This window comes from Pseudophryne corroboree, chromosome 1, assembly GCF_028390025.1.
Source record: "Pseudophryne corroboree isolate aPseCor3 chromosome 1, aPseCor3.hap2, whole genome shotgun sequence".
Classification (NCBI taxonomy): Eukaryota; Metazoa; Chordata; class Amphibia; order Anura; family Myobatrachidae; genus Pseudophryne; species Pseudophryne corroboree.
This window is the reverse complement of record NC_086444.1, coordinates 616,020,880-616,040,896: the sequence shown is the minus strand read 5'-3', so window position 1 is coordinate 616,040,896 and position 20,017 is coordinate 616,020,880. Positions and strand designations below refer to the sequence as shown.

Here is a 20,017-nt window from a genome sequence, read left to right as displayed (position 1 = left end):
GAATTTTCCCATGTGCTTTTAAGGGGTGTATTCAATAGCTGTCGGAAGCCGTCGTCTTGTCGGAAAGACGGCAGCTTCCGACAGATTTCGGTCAGAAGGGGTTCTGACCTATTCAATATGAGCTGCCGAGCCGCCAAGCCACGTGTTTCTGTCGGAACCGGGGACAAATCCGACAGGATTTGGCACCGTCTCCAACAACCTCAATCCGACTTTTTAAAAAAGTCGGATTGAGGTGAGGAGATGGGGGAGCGGGGCAAGGGAGGGAGAGAGAGTGTGCTTACCGGCGCGGGCAGCTGGAGTTGCGGACGCTGGAAGACATGGCTCCTCTCTGACGTCCCACCAGCCAGCACCTCTCTCCTGGCAGCGCTCCCCGGCCAGCACTGAATGCGGCTGTGGGGCCTCACACACGGGGAGCTGCTGACAGCAGCAGCGTAGATGGGAGGAAACGACAAAATCCAACAGTCGGATTTGGTCACATTGAATAGGCCTTGTCTGATCCATTCCGACAAATGCACGTCGGAATGGATCCGACAACAACTGAATATACCCCTAAAGGTCCATACACACTGGGCGATTTTGAGCTGAAAGCAGATCACTTTTAGTGTGTTGAGCTGCTTTCAGCTCAAAACCGCCCAGTGTGTATGCCCTGGCGAGGAGCGCTGATGCGCGCTCCTGCTTCATCGCTGGCAGCTGCCGTTCACATGCTGGTATTACCAGTAGATGAACGGCAGGGTGAGCGGCTTTCCATAGCGTCCTGCTATGGAAAGCCGCTCACCCCTGCTGACATCGCTGGGTAGGGGGGAAAAGCGATCCGTGTGTATGCACTGAGCAGTTTTAAGCCCAGCGATGTCAGCGATCATCTCTGTGCATACACGCTGGTCAAAAACACCCAGTGTGTACGCACATTGAGAATGTGATGCATGAAAAGATTTTTCCTATATTATACCCCTTTTCCACTGCGACCCAGGAAATTGTTGGCCCTTCCAACTCGACAAATTCCCAGGTCTCTATTCCATGACCCTAGTTTAGAGGACCCAGGACTTAGCCCCGGGTGGTCTCCTCTCTTTCCACTGACCAAAATCCCAGGTTTTGAGCATTCACATGCAAAAACCTGGGAATTTTATGTCCGTGGAAAAGGGGTATTAGTTATTAGTAGATGTGGTTTGTCCATACACTGAGCAGCAAGAAGTCTCTGAGCTGGTTGGAGGTGGAAAAGCTGTTACTGGGCTGTAGCTGATTTTGATTCCTATAACTCCTGTATTTAATATTCAGGGCAGCTGTGGAGGAAGCATATTCGAAATCTATGCAGAAATTGTCCAAGATGGTCAACAGTGGAAGCCACCTGGGGTAGGCGATGAAATCCGCATTCTGAGTTTTGTTTCTGTATTAACTATAATGCACCTCTCCCATAGTCAGTTGGTGCCATTCTTTTTGGCTCTAATTGTGCTCTTCTTGCAGGACATTTGCTCCAATGTGGGAAATGTTTCGGGTGTCTTCAGACAAGTTGGCTCTCTGTCACCTGGAACTAAGCAAGAAACTGCATGATTTAATAAAAGATATCCACCGATATGGAGATGAACAGGTCAAAGTGCATAAAAAAGTAAGTTTTGGTGAAAAAGCAAAAAACAATACATAAATAGAATACACAAAAGTAAATCTATAAACAAAGATGCATTAAATGTTACAGAGTTGCATATGTTATTTTGTGTAACATGCTTTACCTATTTTACACTGTTACTCAGTATTTTACTGGCATACACATGCTTTTCAATGTGAACATGGAAAAGGCTTTGAGGATGCCACATTTTGTTTGTTTTGATGGGAGCAGCTGGACAGATCAGGTTCTTGCTTTTATATGCTGTGTTGGGATTTCAGTCACTGAAAGAGGGGTCTGGACTATTAGATCCACACTAAAAAGATCTACTGTCAATAGGTCTACAACGAATGGTAGACATACATTACGTCTACGGGGTCAAAAGGTCGACATAGAATAGGTAAACAGTAGGAAAGGTCGATGGTCAAAAGATCGACATGTAAATGGTCGACACTAAAAAGGTACACACTTGTTTTGTTTTTTGGGTGTTTTGTCACTGCTTTTTTGCCACAAACAACCCCCATTAATGTACCACATCCCCTCGCATGGCTCACTTCGCTCACCATGCTTCGGGAAGATGCCATGCTACGCTCTGCACAGGTTACTATTCCCAATCGTAGTCCACATGGATGGTAAAGTCTAAAAAAGTTTCAAAAAATGAAAAAACTTGTGTCGACCATTGTCATGTTGACCTATTGCATGTCTACCATTAGTGGTAGACCTATTGTAGACCATTTTAGTGTAGATCTATAGTCCCGATACCTGAAAGAGAAGGGAGGGGGGAACAAGTAGAAGGAATTCATTTGTATTCTTAGTGGTGATCCTCTGCCATACATACAGTGTGAGGCAGATAGTAGTAAAACTAATAAATTGCATTTGTGAAGGTTTTTTTTTTCTCCCCAGAGGTGCATTTCATATAAGCCATTGGGGGTCTATTCATGAAGCAGTGAAAAGAGTGGCGAAGTGAGCCAGTAAAGAAGTTGCCCATGGCAACCAGTTAGTGTTGAGGTAACATTTTAAAAATGGCAACCTATTAAATTATATATAGTCGCTGATTGGTTGCCATGGGCAACTTCTACACTGACTCACTTCTCCCCACTTTTCACTGCTTTATGAATAGACCCCATTGTCCTTTATTTAACTATCTACTGTTGTGTACTCGTACACCTGTCGGTTTGGTGCCATAGGGTGAGAGCTGCCTGGGTTCCTTTCTGTACTGTGTACTTTTATCCTTCATCGTGCTACGATTATCTCAATGTTGTGACTTAGATTCTAAATAGTGTACTAGGCACTTAAGATAACTTTATTTGTCATAGAGGAATTTGTATAAAGGTGTAGATTAAGCATAACGATGCATAGTGTAGGTCACTCAGACCTGTTTTTGCCTGTGTACCCTGGTTTGTGTACTTCTTCCTGCTATGCATTCCTTCATTGTGTTAATTTTTTCCTAAAGTTTGCATCTTAGTTTGCTTAGAATGAGTGTTTGGGCACGGTTAAGTAGCATAGTCAGTGGTCTCGATAAACAGGGCTTTTTGGCGCAGTATGAGGAATTGTGTATACACATTTCTAGTTTTGCGTTAATTTCTATGCAAAAGCGCTAGCTGTAAGAAACATCAATGACTTTCTAGTAATGTCATACAATTATGGGGTAGCTGGTTGCCCTGTTCAAAGTTAATCTCCAAACGTAAGTAACTGTATACACTGTTGTTCAATGTTAAAGTTTCAGTGATTTACTGTTGGTATCTGAAAACTGAAAACAGGGTGTAGATCTTTTAGATGTCAGTCCATTCAAGAATTTTGAGGCAGATTATATTCCATGCAACCTGCAGTAGCAGCTCGTGGATAATTGAATCTCCCCCTAAGATCTAACCATTCAATAACTCTTTTTCAATGATATCCCTTATTTTGACAAAAACATTAAATAACACATCACCATTCTTGGATATACCCACCCAACTACCACCACCACCATATGTATAGACACCATGTAAAAAATACTTGAATAGAACTGTTCTCTGTACAGCTGAATTATTATGTGTTATATTGTACTAGCCATAGTGGATTCTCTGTGCACCCATCTTTCACCGTGGCTCATTTGTTGTTGTTCTTATAGTACTAGCTTAAAACCGGGTGGGAGTATGAGTGGGGAGGTCCAATTACAAGCCGTACTTTGTTATTGTATTGTGCTGGGTGTGTAGCATATGTTCCCCACAATAAAGTATTTACTGAAAATTGTGTCACACAAAATTCTGTCCAGCAATGTAGTCATGTTTGTCTTGACAGGCTAAAGAGGAGATGTCTGGCACTTTAGAGGTCATTCAGTTGCTGCAGTGCAGCTCACAGTTTCTGCAGAAGTCCCGGGACAACTATTGTAGCAGATTCGCTGAGCAGGAGCGTCTCAGGAGGGAGGGGGCCCCACAGAAGGAGATGGATAAGGTGAGGTTAATGCACTGTATGCAACACCGAGAATTATTTGAAAAGCTTTGAAACCACATTAGCATGTTCATTTCTGTGTAGAGAACCTGGTAAGAAGCCACACAATCAATCCAACCTATGGATGTTCTCACCGATTTATCTTTTTACCTTGGCAGGCAAAACTGAAGACTAGGAAAGCAGCAGAGTCTCTTCGTGGGTCCGTGGAAAAATACAACGCTGTACGCAAGGAATTCGAGGATAAGATGCTGCAGTCTGCACAGGTTCGTAAGTGCTTTATTGAAGGCTAATATCATCTTAAATGTCTAGTACATATTGCTACTGATTTAAACCAATAATACTTTCATAGTTCAGAGACCAGTATTAAAGCTGCTGGGGCCATTTGTATATAGGGCCTAATTCAGATCTGATCGCAGCAGCAAATTTGTTAGCTAGTGGGCAAAACCATGTGCACTGCAGGGGGGGGGGGGGGGGGGGGCAGATGTAACATGTGCAGAGAGAGTTAGATTTGGGTGTGGTGTGTTCAAACTGAAATCTAAATTGCAGTGTAAAAGTAATACAGCAAGTATTTACCCTGCACAGAAACAATATAACCCACCCAAATCTAATTCTCTCTACACATGTTATATCTGCCACACATGCAGTGCACATGGTTTTGCCCATTAGCTAACAAATTTGCAGCTGCAATCAGATCTGAGGGGGTAATTCTGACCTGATTGCTGCTGCGCGTTTTTGCACAGTGGGCGATCAGATCTGAACTGCGCATGCACCACAATGCGCCGGCTGGTCGGACTACTGCACCATGGATCTGTGTAGCGACTGAAAATGATCCCACGGGCGTTCGCAAGGTGATTGACAGGAAAAGGCCGTTTGTGGGTGGCATTTGACCGTTTTACAGGAGTGTCCGGAAAAACGCAGATGGGATCTGGCGTTTTCAGGGAGGGTGTCTGACGTCAGCTTCGGCCCCATTCAGCAGTATCACATCGCAACAGCTGAGTAAGTCCTGGGCTGAGCAGAGACCTTGTGCAGCTCTACTCATGAAGCAAACACACACTTGCACAGAATTTTCCCCTCCCCCTGTAGGCGGCGACTATCTGATCGTAGGGCAGCTAAAAACGCAGCTCTGCGATCAGGTCTGAATTACCACCTGAATTAGGTCCATAGTCTTTTCTCCTTTTCGTTGGACCGTCATAAGCATACATCTAAATTAATATCTTAAGCTGGGTCCACAGTAGGCGATATGTTGTCCGATCCGGTGGATTGGTCCGATGGTAGGCAGTTGATAGACAGTTAAAAGATAGACAGTCATTACGTCAACTCCATATGGTCGACAGGGTCAAAAGTCAGACAGTCAAAAGGTTTGCAACCTATTACCTTTAGTAACCTTGTGGCAAGTGAAGTGGAGCGAGCAACCGAGCCCAAAGCGTGGTGAGTGAAGCGAGCCTGCAAGGGTCCAAAATGTCAACAAATTTGGTTAAAAAAAAAAGACTTTCTGCAGCAGGGTACACTGGTATTCCACAGGGAATTATATCGGGGTGTAGAGTTGGATCTTGATCCGAGGCACCAACAGGCTAAAAACTTTGACTTCCAAGATGCATTGTACCGCCTCCTCTATATAACCCTCCTCCGTGCACAGGAGCTCAGTTTTAAAGTTGGTGCCTGCAGTGCAGGTCACTAACAGAGGGGGCTGCCTTAGGCAGCCCTGAAGATTTTGAAGAAGTTAAGAAAGCCTTTACTATGCTACTGAGCCACAGCACTTCTATGTCTGGGAGACATGCCGTGCTGCGGCTCCATCACCTCCCCTTTGCGGCGTTGTATACTCCGCGGCCTGGTTCCTGGGTTACAGCTGAGACGCACCGGTATTTTGGCACACCGCCGCTGCTCATCTCCAGGATCGCATGGCTGCAGGACTTGGGGAGGAGGTAAAAGGGTCCCCCAAGGGGACCCGCCGGGTACAAATCGCGATTCACACTCGGCCCATGGGAGACGGACCAACGGCTGGCGTGGACACTGTACTGCTCAGGGACCCCACTATATCCACCAGGGCAGTAAACGGAGCACAGGAATTTCTTTTAGGCTCCTTAAGTTACCGGTGGTGAAATCTAGCATTGTGGGGATAAAACGCTGCCTGTAGCCCCTCCCCCCAGCTCCGGGTGCCATTTACTGCAGATGTTCCCGCCATGGAGCTGCTTTCACTTTCCCCTCACTCCCTGCTGAGACTTGAAACCATTTTAGCTAAGAGGCGCTCTCTATGGGATTGCTGGGTGCTGTCTCCTCTGTATAGCCGCCTGTTCCAGCGCCACACTTATACAGGACAATTAAGTATTCTACCTGTCATTTGACTGTTTTAGTTAAGAAACAAGTGTGTTGCTGACAGAATGGTGGTACAATTATTCTGTGATATACATCCAGTACTGCTGTGCATTGTTGATCTCTCTGCACATACATATCTGCTATTGTATGTTAATTGCCTGTCCGGTGCAGTATTATTGCTGTGTACATTATTCTTGCATTGTGTTTGTGACTGAGTGTGCCATATAGGTACTGTGTGTGCTCTCCTTATCAAGTGTATCACACCCTTGCTATCACTATATTCTGAATCCTGTGAGGATAAGTGCATCAGGGTCCACATGTATTTGAATGTAAATATACATATATAGTGCTACACAGTCTATACATCTCAGTGTATTTTTCTGTGTATTTTCAGTCACCCATACTGATTAATTTCTCTGTTTGTGTCCTGCTTTTATTAGCACATAAATCAGGGGGATTACGGTATTCCTATTGTTTGGCTATATTGTACTGTGTGCCCCACGGCTACATTCCTCATAATGTCTGCCACACAGGGGCGAAATTCCGTGGACACTCCTTTCATCAGGCAGTGCTGCTCCCACAGATTTACCGGGAGGGGAACCTGCTGCTGGGAATTGGGTACCGGGTCCCTTACATCTCCCACTCCACCTGTGGGCCCGTGGCCATCCAAGAGCCACCCTGGGCTACCATCTCTTGTATGTTAAATACTTTGGTAACATGTCTTACGTCCCCTGTGGGACTGCATGTACCATTGCAGCCACAAATTGTCCCTGTAGCTAATCGCCTTCGGCGGACACACTATCTAACCAGATACAGGTTTTGAATAAATCCTTGGTTAAACAGAATTCTTCACCTCAGTCCTCTGGGGCTAGGGGGCCCTCAGCGTGTGATTTCCTCCCTTCAATCACATCATGTTTCAGATACTACTTCTCATGAAGATGGGGCCTATACTGATCCGACTGATTCTGCTCAGCGGACTCTGATGGGGAGCATGTACCTCAGGTTGATGTCCCTGAATTAGTGGAAGCTATTAAAATGGTTCTCCAGATTGATGATGAAGCTGATCCCACTACTGCATCAAAAAAGCCTGATAAATTCAAGTGTCATAAGGTGGCAAAGGTCGTTTTCCTCACTCTGACCTTTTAATTGACAATACGTCAAGAGGCTTGGGTTTCCCCAGAAAAGACGTTTGCGTTCTCCAAGAAGATGTTGGCTCGTTTTCCCAATCCCTGCGGAGTTAACGAACAAGTGGGTAACTCCACCGCCGGTCCGACTCGCACGATCATGGTTTCCTCTTCTTTGCCTGTCACCACTGTCACCTCCCTGAAGGAGCCGACAGATACTGTGTGGAGGGATGCCTGAAGTGTATTTATTCCCTAACTGGGGCAATTCACAGGCCCACTGTTGTGGCCTCCTGGGCTGCAAAAGCTATTGATGTGTGGGTCCAGGTACTGGAGGAAGAGCTACCATAGGATATTTCTGACATTGCCAAACAGTGTCTGTCTCATATTACCACCGCCTCCCATTATATTGAAGAGGCAGTATTCTGGCGTCCAAAGCGTCCACTACGTCTATTTTGGCTTGCCGGATTCTGTGGTTGCAGTCCTGGAAGGTGGACCTAGATTCCAAGAAGACTCTGGAGGTGCTCCCTTTTAAGGGAGACATCCTTTTTGGAGAAGATCTTAATAAGATCATGACTTACTTGGCCTCTGCTAAGACTGCGTGCCTTCCTAATACTGCTCCTTCTCCGAAAGCTAAAACTACTGCTTTTCGTTCCTTTCGGACCTCCGCTAAATCAAAGGGTCAGGGGTACTCGAGCAAGCCTCGTACTTCCAAGACCGGTAAGCCCAAATCTAAACAATCCTGGGCTGCCCGTCAGTCTTCTTCTAAACAGGACAAGCCTGCAGCATGACTGGGTGGGCCTTCCCCTGGGGGACCCCAGGGTGGGAGGCAGACTCCTGCAGTTAACCCAGGTCTGGTTAAGGACTACTTCAGACGCGTGGGTGCAGGAAGTTGTCTCTCATGGGTACGTGGTCTCTTTCAAGAGCCGTCCCCTTCGCCAGTTCTGCGCAACGGTCATCCCATCAGACCCGTTGAAGGCGCAAGCTCTACACTTGGTTGTCAAGTCCCTCCTGGAGACAGGAGTGGTGGTGCTGGTGCCTATCTCCCAAACAGGGAGGGGCTACTATTCGACCCAGTTTCTAGTACCGAAACCCAATGGGTTTCTGGCCTATTCTCAACCTCAAGTTACTGCACAAGTTTGTGAGAGTTTCCAAGTTCCGTTTGGAAACACTGCGCTCCATTGTACTGGCCATGGAACCTGGGGACTACATGGTATCCCTGGATACACAGGATGTTTACCTGCATATAGCTATTGCCATTTCGCATCAGCAGGTTCTGTGGTTTGCTATTGGCGACCTCCATTATCAATTCAGGGCTCTGCCGTTTGGACTGACTACGGCCCCTAGGATTTTCACCAAAGTCATGGCCGTGATGACAGCTCCTCTCCATCAACAGGGAATCAGGATCTTGCCGTATCTGGACGACCTGCTGTTCCTGGCATGCTCCCAAGATGTCCTCCTGAGTCATCTCCAGCTGATGGTGCAAATCCTTACAGCCCATGGATGGTTGATCAATTGGAAAAAGTCTTCCCTGGTCCCTGCACGGTGCATGGTGCACCTGGGGGCCCTGCTGGATGCGCACAGCCAAAGAGCGGTCTTTGGATGTGGAACGGGCTCTCCGTATCTATGTGAAGAGAACAGCCAACATTAGGAAGTCTGATTCTCTCTTTGTACTGTTTTTGGTTTTCACAAACATGGCTGGCCTGCAAATAAGCAGACCCGAGTCAGCTGGATTAGAATGGTGATTGCACAAACTTACGTACAGGCTGGTCTTCCAGCTCCTGCTACTATCAAAGCCCATTCTACTCGGTCTGTTTGACCCTCTTGGGCGGGCCGCCGTGGTGCGACCCTGGAACAATTGTGCAAGGCGGCTACGTAGTCCTCGGTGAACACGTTCATCAGGTTCTATGCCTTTGATACTTCAGCCTCCATGGATGCTTCCTTTGGACGCCAGGTTTTCGTGCCCGCTACAGTGCATCCCCTCCCATGAGGAACTGCTTTAGGACATCCCTGATGTTATTCCCTGTGGAATACCAGTGTACCCCGCTGCAGAAAAATAGCTTTATGATAGACTTACCATGGTTAAATCTTTCTGCGAGGTACACTGGATTCCACAGGGCGCCCACCCTGACGCACTTAGCTTCTTTGCGTTTGTATGGCATTAGCCGCTGGTCCCTTCTCCTGTCGTGAGAACGTGGTTTTATGTGACTAACATCTACCGTCTCTTTACCTGCTACTGCATTGAACTGGTTAACAAAACTGAGCTCCTGTGCACGGAGGAGGGGTTATATAGAGTAGGCGGTGCGGTGCATCCTGGGAACAGTTTTTAGGCTGTTGGTGCCTCAGATCAAGATCGAACACTACACCCCGATGTTATTCCCTGTGGAATCCAGTGTGCCTCGCAGAAAGCGATTTAACAATGGTGAGTCTACCATAAATCTCCTTTTTAAAATATATCCGCTAGCTATTGTTCTTCCAAAAGCAACTCACTCAAGCTCTGCTGGCGTTAGTTTTGTGTAACAAGCATGTCCTCTGTTATTTACAAGCAAGTTTTACTTGATCAGTAAAAATACAAATGTATACCCAAGGTGCTCGAATGGAAATATCAGTATACCAAAAAGGTGTTTTTGAATATACCATGCTAATGAATAACAATGGGGGTCATTCAGATCTGATCGCTGCTGTGCGCTTTCTCACAGCGGATGATCGGGTACTAAATGTGTACGCACCGCAGTGCGCACGTGCGTCGAACAACAGTGGACAGAAATTTTGATTTGCACGGGCGCTCGCAAGGTGCTTGACAGGAAGAGGCCGTTTGTGGGTGACAAATGATCATTTACTGGGAGTGCTCGGAAAAACGCAGGCGTAACCAAGCATTTTCAGGGATGGTGTCGGACGTCTGCTCCGGCCCCGATCAGCCTGATGTGATCGCACTGTAGGAGTAAGTCCTGGGCTGTGCAGAGACTGCACACACTGGATTTTAGCAGCTCAGCGTACACATAGCATCGCACACTTGCGTGGCGAATATACCCTCCCCCTGTAGGCGGCGACTATCTGAATACAGGACAGCAAAAATTGCAGCCCAGCGATCAGATCTGAATGACCCCCAATGTGCAAATCAAGCTGTTGTGTTTTATGGTAGCCAACCAAAATAATGCATATAAAGAAGAAGAAAGCCAGTGCTGCTCCGAACTAAAAGATAATGCTTTCACCACATAAAATTAACTATTTAATACATTTGCAATAAGTAACACACTAATGGGGATAATACATATTGTTATACTAAAAATAACATAACATTTTACAAGCAGGAAAAATGTATATAAAAGCATATCTCTCTAAGTAATATAAAAATCTGTTCACCATCGCAATTGTTTCATGCTGCAGCAGTCCTGCATAAGCTGAAGCTTACTCAGGTGGACCGTAGGATCTGGATACCTGGGTCCAGGAAGTCTGCGCCCGACAATGCAGACCCTGGACCCAACACTCCTTGAAGAGCAGTCCGGGTGCCTTCCCCCCCCCCCCCCCCCCCCCCCAGTAACGCAGCAGGGGTATTCGAGCAATATCTGCAGAATGGGTCTTGCGCCTGTGCAGACCCCCAAACAACATGATAGAACTCTATCTTATTGTATTTACTCTATCTATGGTCCTGTGCCTTTAGCCCACACTACGTGTATGTATTGTGATGGCAGCTGTGTTTCATCATATAATTGCAGTTATGTTCTGAAATCTAAAACGTCAAAACTATTGTCCTAAATATTATAAAAGTCTGCTATAAAACTTTTATACCTTGGGTCTGTTTCGTTGTATGCAGGTCTGGATTCTGCCACATCCAGACAATTTATAGCAAGCTGTGCATGCGCCATAATGATCATATGCATCTTTCTATATCTCAGACAGATGGATCTCGAACATTTCTCTCTGAAATGGACATTTATTTTTGTCAATTTAGCCTACGCAAGGAAGAGAACAGTGTTGTGGGTGTTTAGCTAGAGTAACATAGTCTGAGTAGTGCGTATATCAAGGGGACTTTCTTTCAGTTTTATCTTTTGCTCCTAGTACGGGGTGGCTGTAAGTGGGCATACTAATGCACTGGCAATCGGAATGTGGCCACAAACCGAAGCGCTTGCCCTCTATAATTAGGATCAGACATTGCCCCATTTTTCAGCTTTTTGTTTACGTAATGGTCACATCTTGTATAACATTGCTGTATGTTTTCACGCTTCCAGTTATTTGAAGACACAGAGGCAGCTCACCTCACACACATGAAGCGGCTTGTTACAGCATATTCACATTCTGTGGAGGATACACATGTACAAATCGGGCAGGTAAGTGCGTTCTTGTCCTTCATTTGTTTGGTTCTTTAGTCACATTTTTATTGTGAACTAGCTGGAGTACCCTGCGTTGCCCCGGATTTTAAGAATGTCTGTTTACAAAAATAAATGTAAATTTCTCTATCGTCCTAAGTGGATGCTGGGGTTCCTGAAAGGACCATGGGGAATAGCGGCTCCGCAGGAGACAGGGCACAAAAAAGTAAAGCTTTACTAGGTCAGGTGGTGTGCACTGGCTCCTCCCCCTATGACCCTCCTCCAGACTCCAGTTAGATTTTGTGCCCGAACGAGAAGGGTGCAATCTAGGTGGCTCTCCTAAAGAGCTGCTTAGAGAAAGTTTAGTTTAGGTTTTTTTCTTTACAGTGAGTCCTGCTGGCAACAGGATCACTGCAACGTGGGACTTAGGGGGAAAGTAGTAAACTCACCTGCATGCAGAGTGGATTTGCTGCTTGGCTACTGGACACCATTAGCTCCAGAGGGATCGAACACAGGCCCAGCCGTGGAGTCCGGTCCCGGAGCCGCGCCGCCGACCCCCTTGCAGATGCTGAAGCGTGAAGAGGTCCGGAAACCGGCGGCTGAAGACTCCTCAGTCTTCATAAGGTAGCGCACAGCACTGCAGCTGTGCGCCATTTTCCTCTCAGCACACTTCACTGGGCAGTCACTGAGGGTGCAGAGCGCTGGGGGGGGGCGCTCTGAGAGGCAAATATAAACCTTATACAAGGCTAAAAATACCTCACATATAGCCCATAGGGGCTATATGGAGATATTTAACCCCTGCCTGACTGGAAAAATAGCGGGAGAAGAACCCGCCGAAAAAGGGGCGGGGCCTATCTCCTCAGCACACGGCGCCATTTTCTGTCACAGCTCCGCTGGTCAGAACGGCTCCCAGGTCTCTCCCCTGCACTGCACTACAGAAACAGGGTAAAACAGAGAGGGGGGGCACATTAATGGCTATATATATATATATTAAAGCAGCTATAAGGGAGCACTTAATATAAGGATATCCCTTGTATATATAGCGCTTTGTGGTGTGTGCTGGCAGACTCTCCCTCTGTCTCCCCAAAAGGGCTAGTGGGTCCTGTCTTCATTAGAGCATTCCCTGTGAGTTTGCGGTGTGTGTCGGTACGTGGTGTCGACATGTATGAGGACGATATTGGTGTGGAGGCGGAGCAATTGCCAAATATGCAGATGTCACCCCCCAGGGGGTCGACACCAGAATGGATGCCTTTATTTGTGGAATTACGTGATGGTTTATCTTCCCTTAAACAGTCAGTTGAGGACATGAGGCGGCCGGACAATCAATTAATGCCTGTCCAGGCGCCTCAAACACCGTCAGGGGCTGTAAAACGCCCTTTGCCTCAGTCGGTCGACACAGACCCAGACACGGGCACTGATTCCAGTGACGACGGTAGAAATTCAAACGTATTTTCCAGTAGGGCCACACGTTATATGATTTTGGCAATGAAGGAGACGTTACATTTAGCTGATACTACAGATACCGTAAAACAGGGTATTATGTATGGTGTGAAAAAACTACAAACAGTTTTTCCTGAATCAGAAGAATTAAATGACGTGTGTGATGAAGCGTGGGTTGCTCCTGATAAAAAGTTGATAATTTCAAAAAAGTTATTGGCATTATACCCTTTCCCGCCAGAGGTTAGGGCGCGCTGGGAAACACCCCCTAAGGTGGACAAGGCGCTCACACGCTTATCCAAACAAGTGGCGTTACCCTCTCCTGAGACGGCCGCACTTAAGGATCCATCAGATAGAAAGATGGAAGTTATTCAAAAGAATATATACACACATGCAGGTGTTATACTACGACCAGCTATAGCAACTGCCTGGATGTGCAGTGCTGGAGTAGTTTGGTCAGAATCCCTGATTGAAAATATTGATACCCTAGATAGGGACAATGTTTTACTGTCGTTAGAACAAATAAAGGATGCATTTATCTATATGCGTGATGCACAGAGGGATATTTGCACACTGGCATCTCGGGTGAGTGCTATGTCCATTTCAGCCAGAAGAGCCTTATGGACACGACAGTGGACAGGCGATGCGGATTCAAAACGTCACATGGAGGTTTTGCCGTATAAAGGGGAGGAGTTATTTGGAGTTGGTCTATCAGACTTGGTGGCCACGGCTACTGCCGGGAAATCCACTTTTTTACCTCAAGTCACTCCCCAACAGAGAAAGGCACCGACCTTTCAACCGCAGCCTTTTCGCTCCTACAAAAATAAGAGAGCAAAGGGCTTGTCGTACCTGCCACGAGGCAGAGGAAGAGGGAAGAGACACCAACAGGCAGCTCCTTCCCAGGAACAGAAGCCCTCCCCGGCTCCTGCAAAAACCTCAGCATGACGCTGGGGCCTCTCAAGCGGACTCGGGGACAGTGGGGGGCCGTCTCAAAAATTACAGCGCGCAGTGGGCTCACTCGCAGGTAGACCCCTGGATCCTGCAGATAATATCTCAGGGGTACAGGTTGGAATTAGAGACGGATCCTCCTCATCGTTTCCTGAAGTCTGCCTTACCAACCGTCTCTTCCGAAAGGGAGAGGGTGTTGGAAGCCATTCACAAGCTGTACGCTCAGCAGGTGATAGTCAAAGTACCCCTATTACAACAAGGAAAGGGGTATTATTCCACTCTATTTGTGGTACCGAAGCCGGATGGCTCGGTAAGGCCTATTCTAAATCTGAAGTCCTTGAACCTCTACATAAAAAAGTTCAAGTTCAAGATGGAGTCACTCAGAGCAGTGATAGCGAACCTGGAAGAAGGGGACTTTATGGTATCCTTGGACATCAAGGATGCGTATCTACACGTTCCGATTTACCCCGCACACCAGGGGTACCTCAGGTTCATTGTTCAAAACTGTCACTATCAGTTTCAGACGCTGCCGTTCGGATTGTCCACGGCGCCTCGGGTCTTTACCAAGGTAATGGCCGAGATGATGATTCTTCTTCGAAGAAAAGGCGTATTAGTTATCCCATACTTGGACGATCTCCTAATAAGGGCAAGGTCCAGAGAACAGCTGGAGACAGCTTTAGCACTATCTCAAGAGGTGCTAAGACAACACGGGTGGATTCTGAATATTCCAAAATCCCATTTAATCCCGACAACTCGTCTGCTGTTCCTAGGAATGATTCTGGACACGGTTCAGAAAAAGGTTTTCCTTCCAGAGGAAAAAGCCAAGGAGTTATCCGATCTGGTCAGGAACCTCCTAAAACCAGGAAAAGTGTCAGTACATCAATGCACAAGAGTCCTGGGAAAAATGGTGGCTTCTTACGAAGCAATTCCATTCGGCAGATTCCATGCAAGAATATTCCAAAGGGATCTGTTGGACAAATGGTCAGGGTCGCATCTGCAGATGCACCTGCGAATAACCCTGTCACCAAAGACAAGGGTGTCACTTCTGTGGTGGTTGCAGAAGGCTCACCTATTAGAAGGCCGCAGATTCGGCATTCAGGATTGGATCCTGGTGACCACGGACGCCAGCCTGAGAGGCTGGGGAGCAGTCACACAAGGAAGAAACTTCCAGGGAGTATGGACGAGTCTGGAAAAGTCTCTTCACATAAACATTCTGGAACTAAGAGCAATCTACAATGCTCTAAGCCAGGCGGAACTTCTCCTGCAAGGAAAGCCGGTGTTGATTCAGTCGGACAACATCACGGCGGTCGCCCATGTAAACAGGCAGGGCGGCACAAGAAGCAGGAGTGCAATGGCAGAAGCTGCCAAGATTCTTCGCTGGGCGGAGAATCACGTGATAGCACTGTCAGCAGTGTTCATCCCGGGCGTGGACAACTGGGAAGCAGACTTCCTCAGCAGACACGATCTTCATCCGGGAGAGTGGGGTCTACATCCAGAAGTCTTCAACATGTTAATAGACCGTTGGGAAAGACCAATTGTAGACATGATGGCGTCTCGCCTCAACAAGAAACTGGACAAATATTGCGCCAGGTCAAGAGATCCACAGGCAATAGCTGTGGACGCACTGGTAACTCCTTGGGTGTACCAGTCAGTGTATGTGTTTCCTCCTCTGCCGCTCATACCAAAGGTATTGAAGATCATACGGCAAAGAAGAGTAAGAACAATACTAGTGGTTCCGGATTGGCCGAGAAGGACTTGGTATCCGGAACTTCAAGAGATGCTCACGGACGAACCGTGGCCTCTACCTCTGAGAAGGGACCTGCTACAGCAGGGTCCCTGTCTTTTTCAAGACTTACCGCGGCTGCGTTTGACGGCATGGCGGTTGAACGCCAGATCCTAAAAGGGAAAGGCATTCCAGAAGAAGTCATTCCTACCTTGATTAAGGCACGGAAGGAAGTCACCGTGAAACATTATCACCGCATTTGGCGAAAATATGTAGCGTGGTGCGAGGATCGGAGGGTTCCGACGGAGGAATTCCAACTGGGTCGTTTCCTACATTTCCTGCAATCAGGATTATCTATGGGTCTCAAATTGGGATCCATTAAGGTTCAAATTTCGGCCCTGTCAATATTCTTCCAAAAAGAATTGGCCTCTGTCCCTGAGGTCCAGACTTTTGTCAAGGGAGTACTGCATATACAGCCTCCTGTGGTGCCTCCGGTGGCACCGTGGGATCTAAATGTAGTTTTAGATTTCCTCAAATCCCATTGGTTTGAACCATTGAAAAAGGTGGATTTGAAATATCTCACATTGAAAGTGACTATGTTACTAGCCCTGGCCTCTGCCAGGAGAGTATCTGAATTGGCGGCTTTATCTTATAAAAGTCCTTATCTAATCTTCCATTCGGATAGGGCAGAACTGCGGACTCGTCCGCATTTTCTCCCTAAAGTGGTATCAGCATTTCATCTGAACCAACCTATTGTGGTGCCTGCGGCCACTAGCGACTTGGAGGACTCCAAGTTGTTGGACGTTGTCAGAGCCTTAAAAATATACATTGCAAGGACGGCTGGAGTCAGAAAATCTGACTCGCTGTTTATATTGTATGCACCCAACAAGTTGGGCGCACCTGCTTCTAAGCAGTCGATTGCTCGTTGGATTTGTAACACAATTCAACTTGCACATTCTGTGGCAGGCCTGCCACAGCCTAAAACTGTAAAAGCCCACTCCACAAGGAAGGTGGGCTCATCTTGGGCGGCTGCCCGAGGGGTCTCGGCATTACAACTCTGCCGAGCAGCTACGTGGTCGGGGGAGAACACGTTTGTAAAATTTTACAAATTTGATACCCTGGCAAAGGAGGACCTGGAGTTCTCTCATTCGGTGCTGCAGAGTCATCCGCACTCTCCCGCCCGTTTGGGAGCTTTGGTATAATCCCCATGGTCCTTTCAGGAACCCCAGCATCCACTTAGGACGATAGAGAAAATAAGAATTTACTTACCGATAATTCTATTTCTCGGAGTCCGTAGTGGATGCTGGGCGCCCATCCCAAGTGCGGATTATCTGCAATACTTGTACATAGTTATTGTTAACTAATTCGGGTTATTGTTAAGGAGCCATCTTTAAGAGGCCCTTTCTGTTGTCATACTGTTAACTGGGTTTAGATCACAAGTTGTACGGTGTGATTGGTGTGGCTGGTATGAGTCTTACCCGGGATTCAAAATGCCTCCCTTATTGTGTATGCTCGTCCGGGCACAGTACCTAACTGGAGTCTGGAGGAGGGTCATAGGGGGAGGAGCCAGTGCACACCACCTGACCTAGTAAAGCTTTACTTTTTTGTGCCCTGTCTCCTGCGGAGCCGCTATTCCCCATGGTCCTTTCAGGAACCCCAGCATCCACTACGGACTCCGAGAAATAGAATTATCGGTAAGTAAATTCTTATTATTAAACACACAGTATATATAACATTGTAGATAGCTGAATACCCGTGCTTTGGTATAGGATGAGGATGGTAAATTAGAATGATAGTTCGTTAATTTGTGTTGGTTGGAGATCTAGTACAGGGGTGGCCAACCAGTCAGAAACAAAGAGCCAAAGATGATGTTAGGCACGTCAAAGAGCAGACATCGAGCCGCAGGCGCACATGCAAAAATGGGGTGTGGCCTTGTGCCTGCTAGGCCACGCCTCTGGTATAAAATACTGTATATTTAAAAAACCAGATCCACATGAAACATATTTAAAAAGCCACTTCCACATAAAATAATTGAGAAAGAAAGATCCACATAAAATATATTGAAAAAGCCAGATTCACATAATACACTTCAGCTCCCCCACATGTCACTCCAGCCAGTACCCTGCTGTCACTTCAGACAGCTACCTCATGTGTCACTCCTGCTAGCACACTCCTACAGTATGTCACTCCAGCCAGCTCCCCCATGAGTCACTCCTGCCAGCACTCTCCTCTGTCACTCCTGCCAGGACCCTCGTGTCACTACAGCCCCCCCAAAAACATACCTCGTGCCATTGCAGCAGCCCCTTATGTGTCCTCTGTTTGCCCGTGGGTGTCTCACCTCTAGTGTCTGGCTCTCTCAGTTCTCAGTCCCCGTAGTGCTGCTGCTGACTGTCTGGCTGGAGTGCAGCAGTTCCCAGACTTGTGGTCACGTGACTTCGAGTGTCGGGAGACACATTTGAATAAAGAAAGAGCCGCATGAGGCTCAAGAGCCACAGGTTGGCCACCGCTGATCTAGTATATAGGCATATCTTGCTTCCCTGATTCACTTTGTGTAGTGGCCCGACCCCTTTTTGGTCAACCCAAGGGACCCTTCTCTTCCCACTATTCAACTCTGTCTGTGGCTTCCTGCTGCCTACGTTCCCCTCCTCACATCAGGTCAGTGCCTCTGTGAAATTATCGTTTTCTGCAGCGGGGTACACTGTATTCCACAAGTTTCCCTGTGATATACATCCAGTCTTTACTGGATGCATTGTTATATCTCTAGACATACATAGCTTTACTGGTTATAACTTAGTATTGCTAGTCCAGTGCAGTTTATTGCTTGTCATTATTTCTGCATTGTAAATGTGACTGCGTGTGTGTGCATATAGCTGCTGTGTGATATATCTATTCCATGTATCCCACTCCTACTGCTATCCCTATATTCTATACCCTGGGGGGCTAAGTGTGTCAGGGTTTTTAGTGTAATATAGGCGTTTCACAGGATATACTGAAATAGTATTTTTCCCTGTGTGTTCCAGTCACCGCATAGCCCTTGGATCCTCTTTGTGTTTTACATTGCACAGGGAATCTTGTGGGGTATTTCTTTCTGCATTTCTTGTACTATGTTGCTCTGGGTATAGCCTCCATATCATTTCAGCTACGCAGGGTGACCGTTCGGGGACCGACCCCGCAGTGCACGGTGATGACGTCACAGACCCATTAGATGATAATATTGCAACCGAGGGGTCCAGTGCTGGGGGTTTCTTGCCCCCCAGTCAGATTGTAGCAACAGGGGCCCATCAGTACCCACCTTGGGCTACTTTCTCTGCCTTGCTGAGTAAGCTGGTGGCTAATAGTGCGCCCCCTATGGGACCACCTGTGCCTCTGCAGCCACATTTTCTCTTACGTCCTAGAGGATGCTGGGGACTCCGTAAGGACCATGGGGGTATAGACGGGCTCCGCAGGAGACATGGGCACCTAAAAAAAACTTTTCCTATGGGTGTGCACTGGCTCCTCCCTCTATGCCCCTCCTCCAGACCTCAGTTAGATTCTGTGCCCAGAGGAGAGCGGGTACACTGCAGAGAGCTCTCCTGAGTTTTCTGTAGAAAAATAATTTTGTTAGGTTTTTTATTTTCAGGGAGTCCTGTTGGCAACAGGCTCCCTGCATCGTGGGACTGAGGGGAGAGAAGCAGACCTACTTAACTGATAGGCTCTGCTTCTTAGGCTACTGGACACCATTAGCTCCAGAGGGAGTCGGAACACAGGTCTCACCCTGGGGTTCGTCCCAGAGCTGCGCCGCCGTCCTCCTCACAGATGCCGGGAGATAGAATCCGGGTGAGTATGAGAATATAGAAGACATCTCAGGCGGCATAAGACTTCAGATCTTTGTGAGGTAAGGCGCGCAGATTGCTCCCAGACACAACACACAGAGGCAGCACTGATGGGAGCAGGGCGCAGGGGAGGGTGCCCTGGGCAGCAATAATCCTCAATTTTGGGCACAATAGAGTATGATTAGGCTGCGGAGGCTGTAAATCACAGATCCCCCGCCATTTTATTACAATTGCACTGGGACCGAAGCCTGCCGTTGGGGGGGGGGGGGGAGCTTGATCCTCGGCACTAACCAGCACCATTTTCTCCACAGAAGCTGCATGAGAACGCT

General features: G+C 47.3%; 1 protein-coding gene across 7 annotated transcripts in view; it reads left to right on the top strand.

Annotated features, from left to right (window-relative positions):
* FCHO1 (FCH and mu domain containing endocytic adaptor 1) overlaps nucleotides 1-20,017 on the top strand; it is a 325,680-nt gene that overhangs the window by 100,710 nt on the left and 204,953 nt on the right. For all 7 annotated transcript variants that reach the window (XM_063914421.1, XM_063914420.1, XM_063914422.1 and 4 more), the window contains 5 exons: nucleotides 1,273-1,347; nucleotides 1,459-1,600; nucleotides 3,878-4,030; nucleotides 4,186-4,290; nucleotides 11,691-11,789. In XM_063914421.1, the coding sequence (XP_063770491.1) occupies nucleotides 1,273-1,347; nucleotides 1,459-1,600; nucleotides 3,878-4,030; nucleotides 4,186-4,290; nucleotides 11,691-11,789 (574 nt within the window). The remainder of the gene's footprint in view (nucleotides 1-1,272; nucleotides 1,348-1,458; nucleotides 1,601-3,877; nucleotides 4,031-4,185; nucleotides 4,291-11,690; nucleotides 11,790-20,017) is intronic.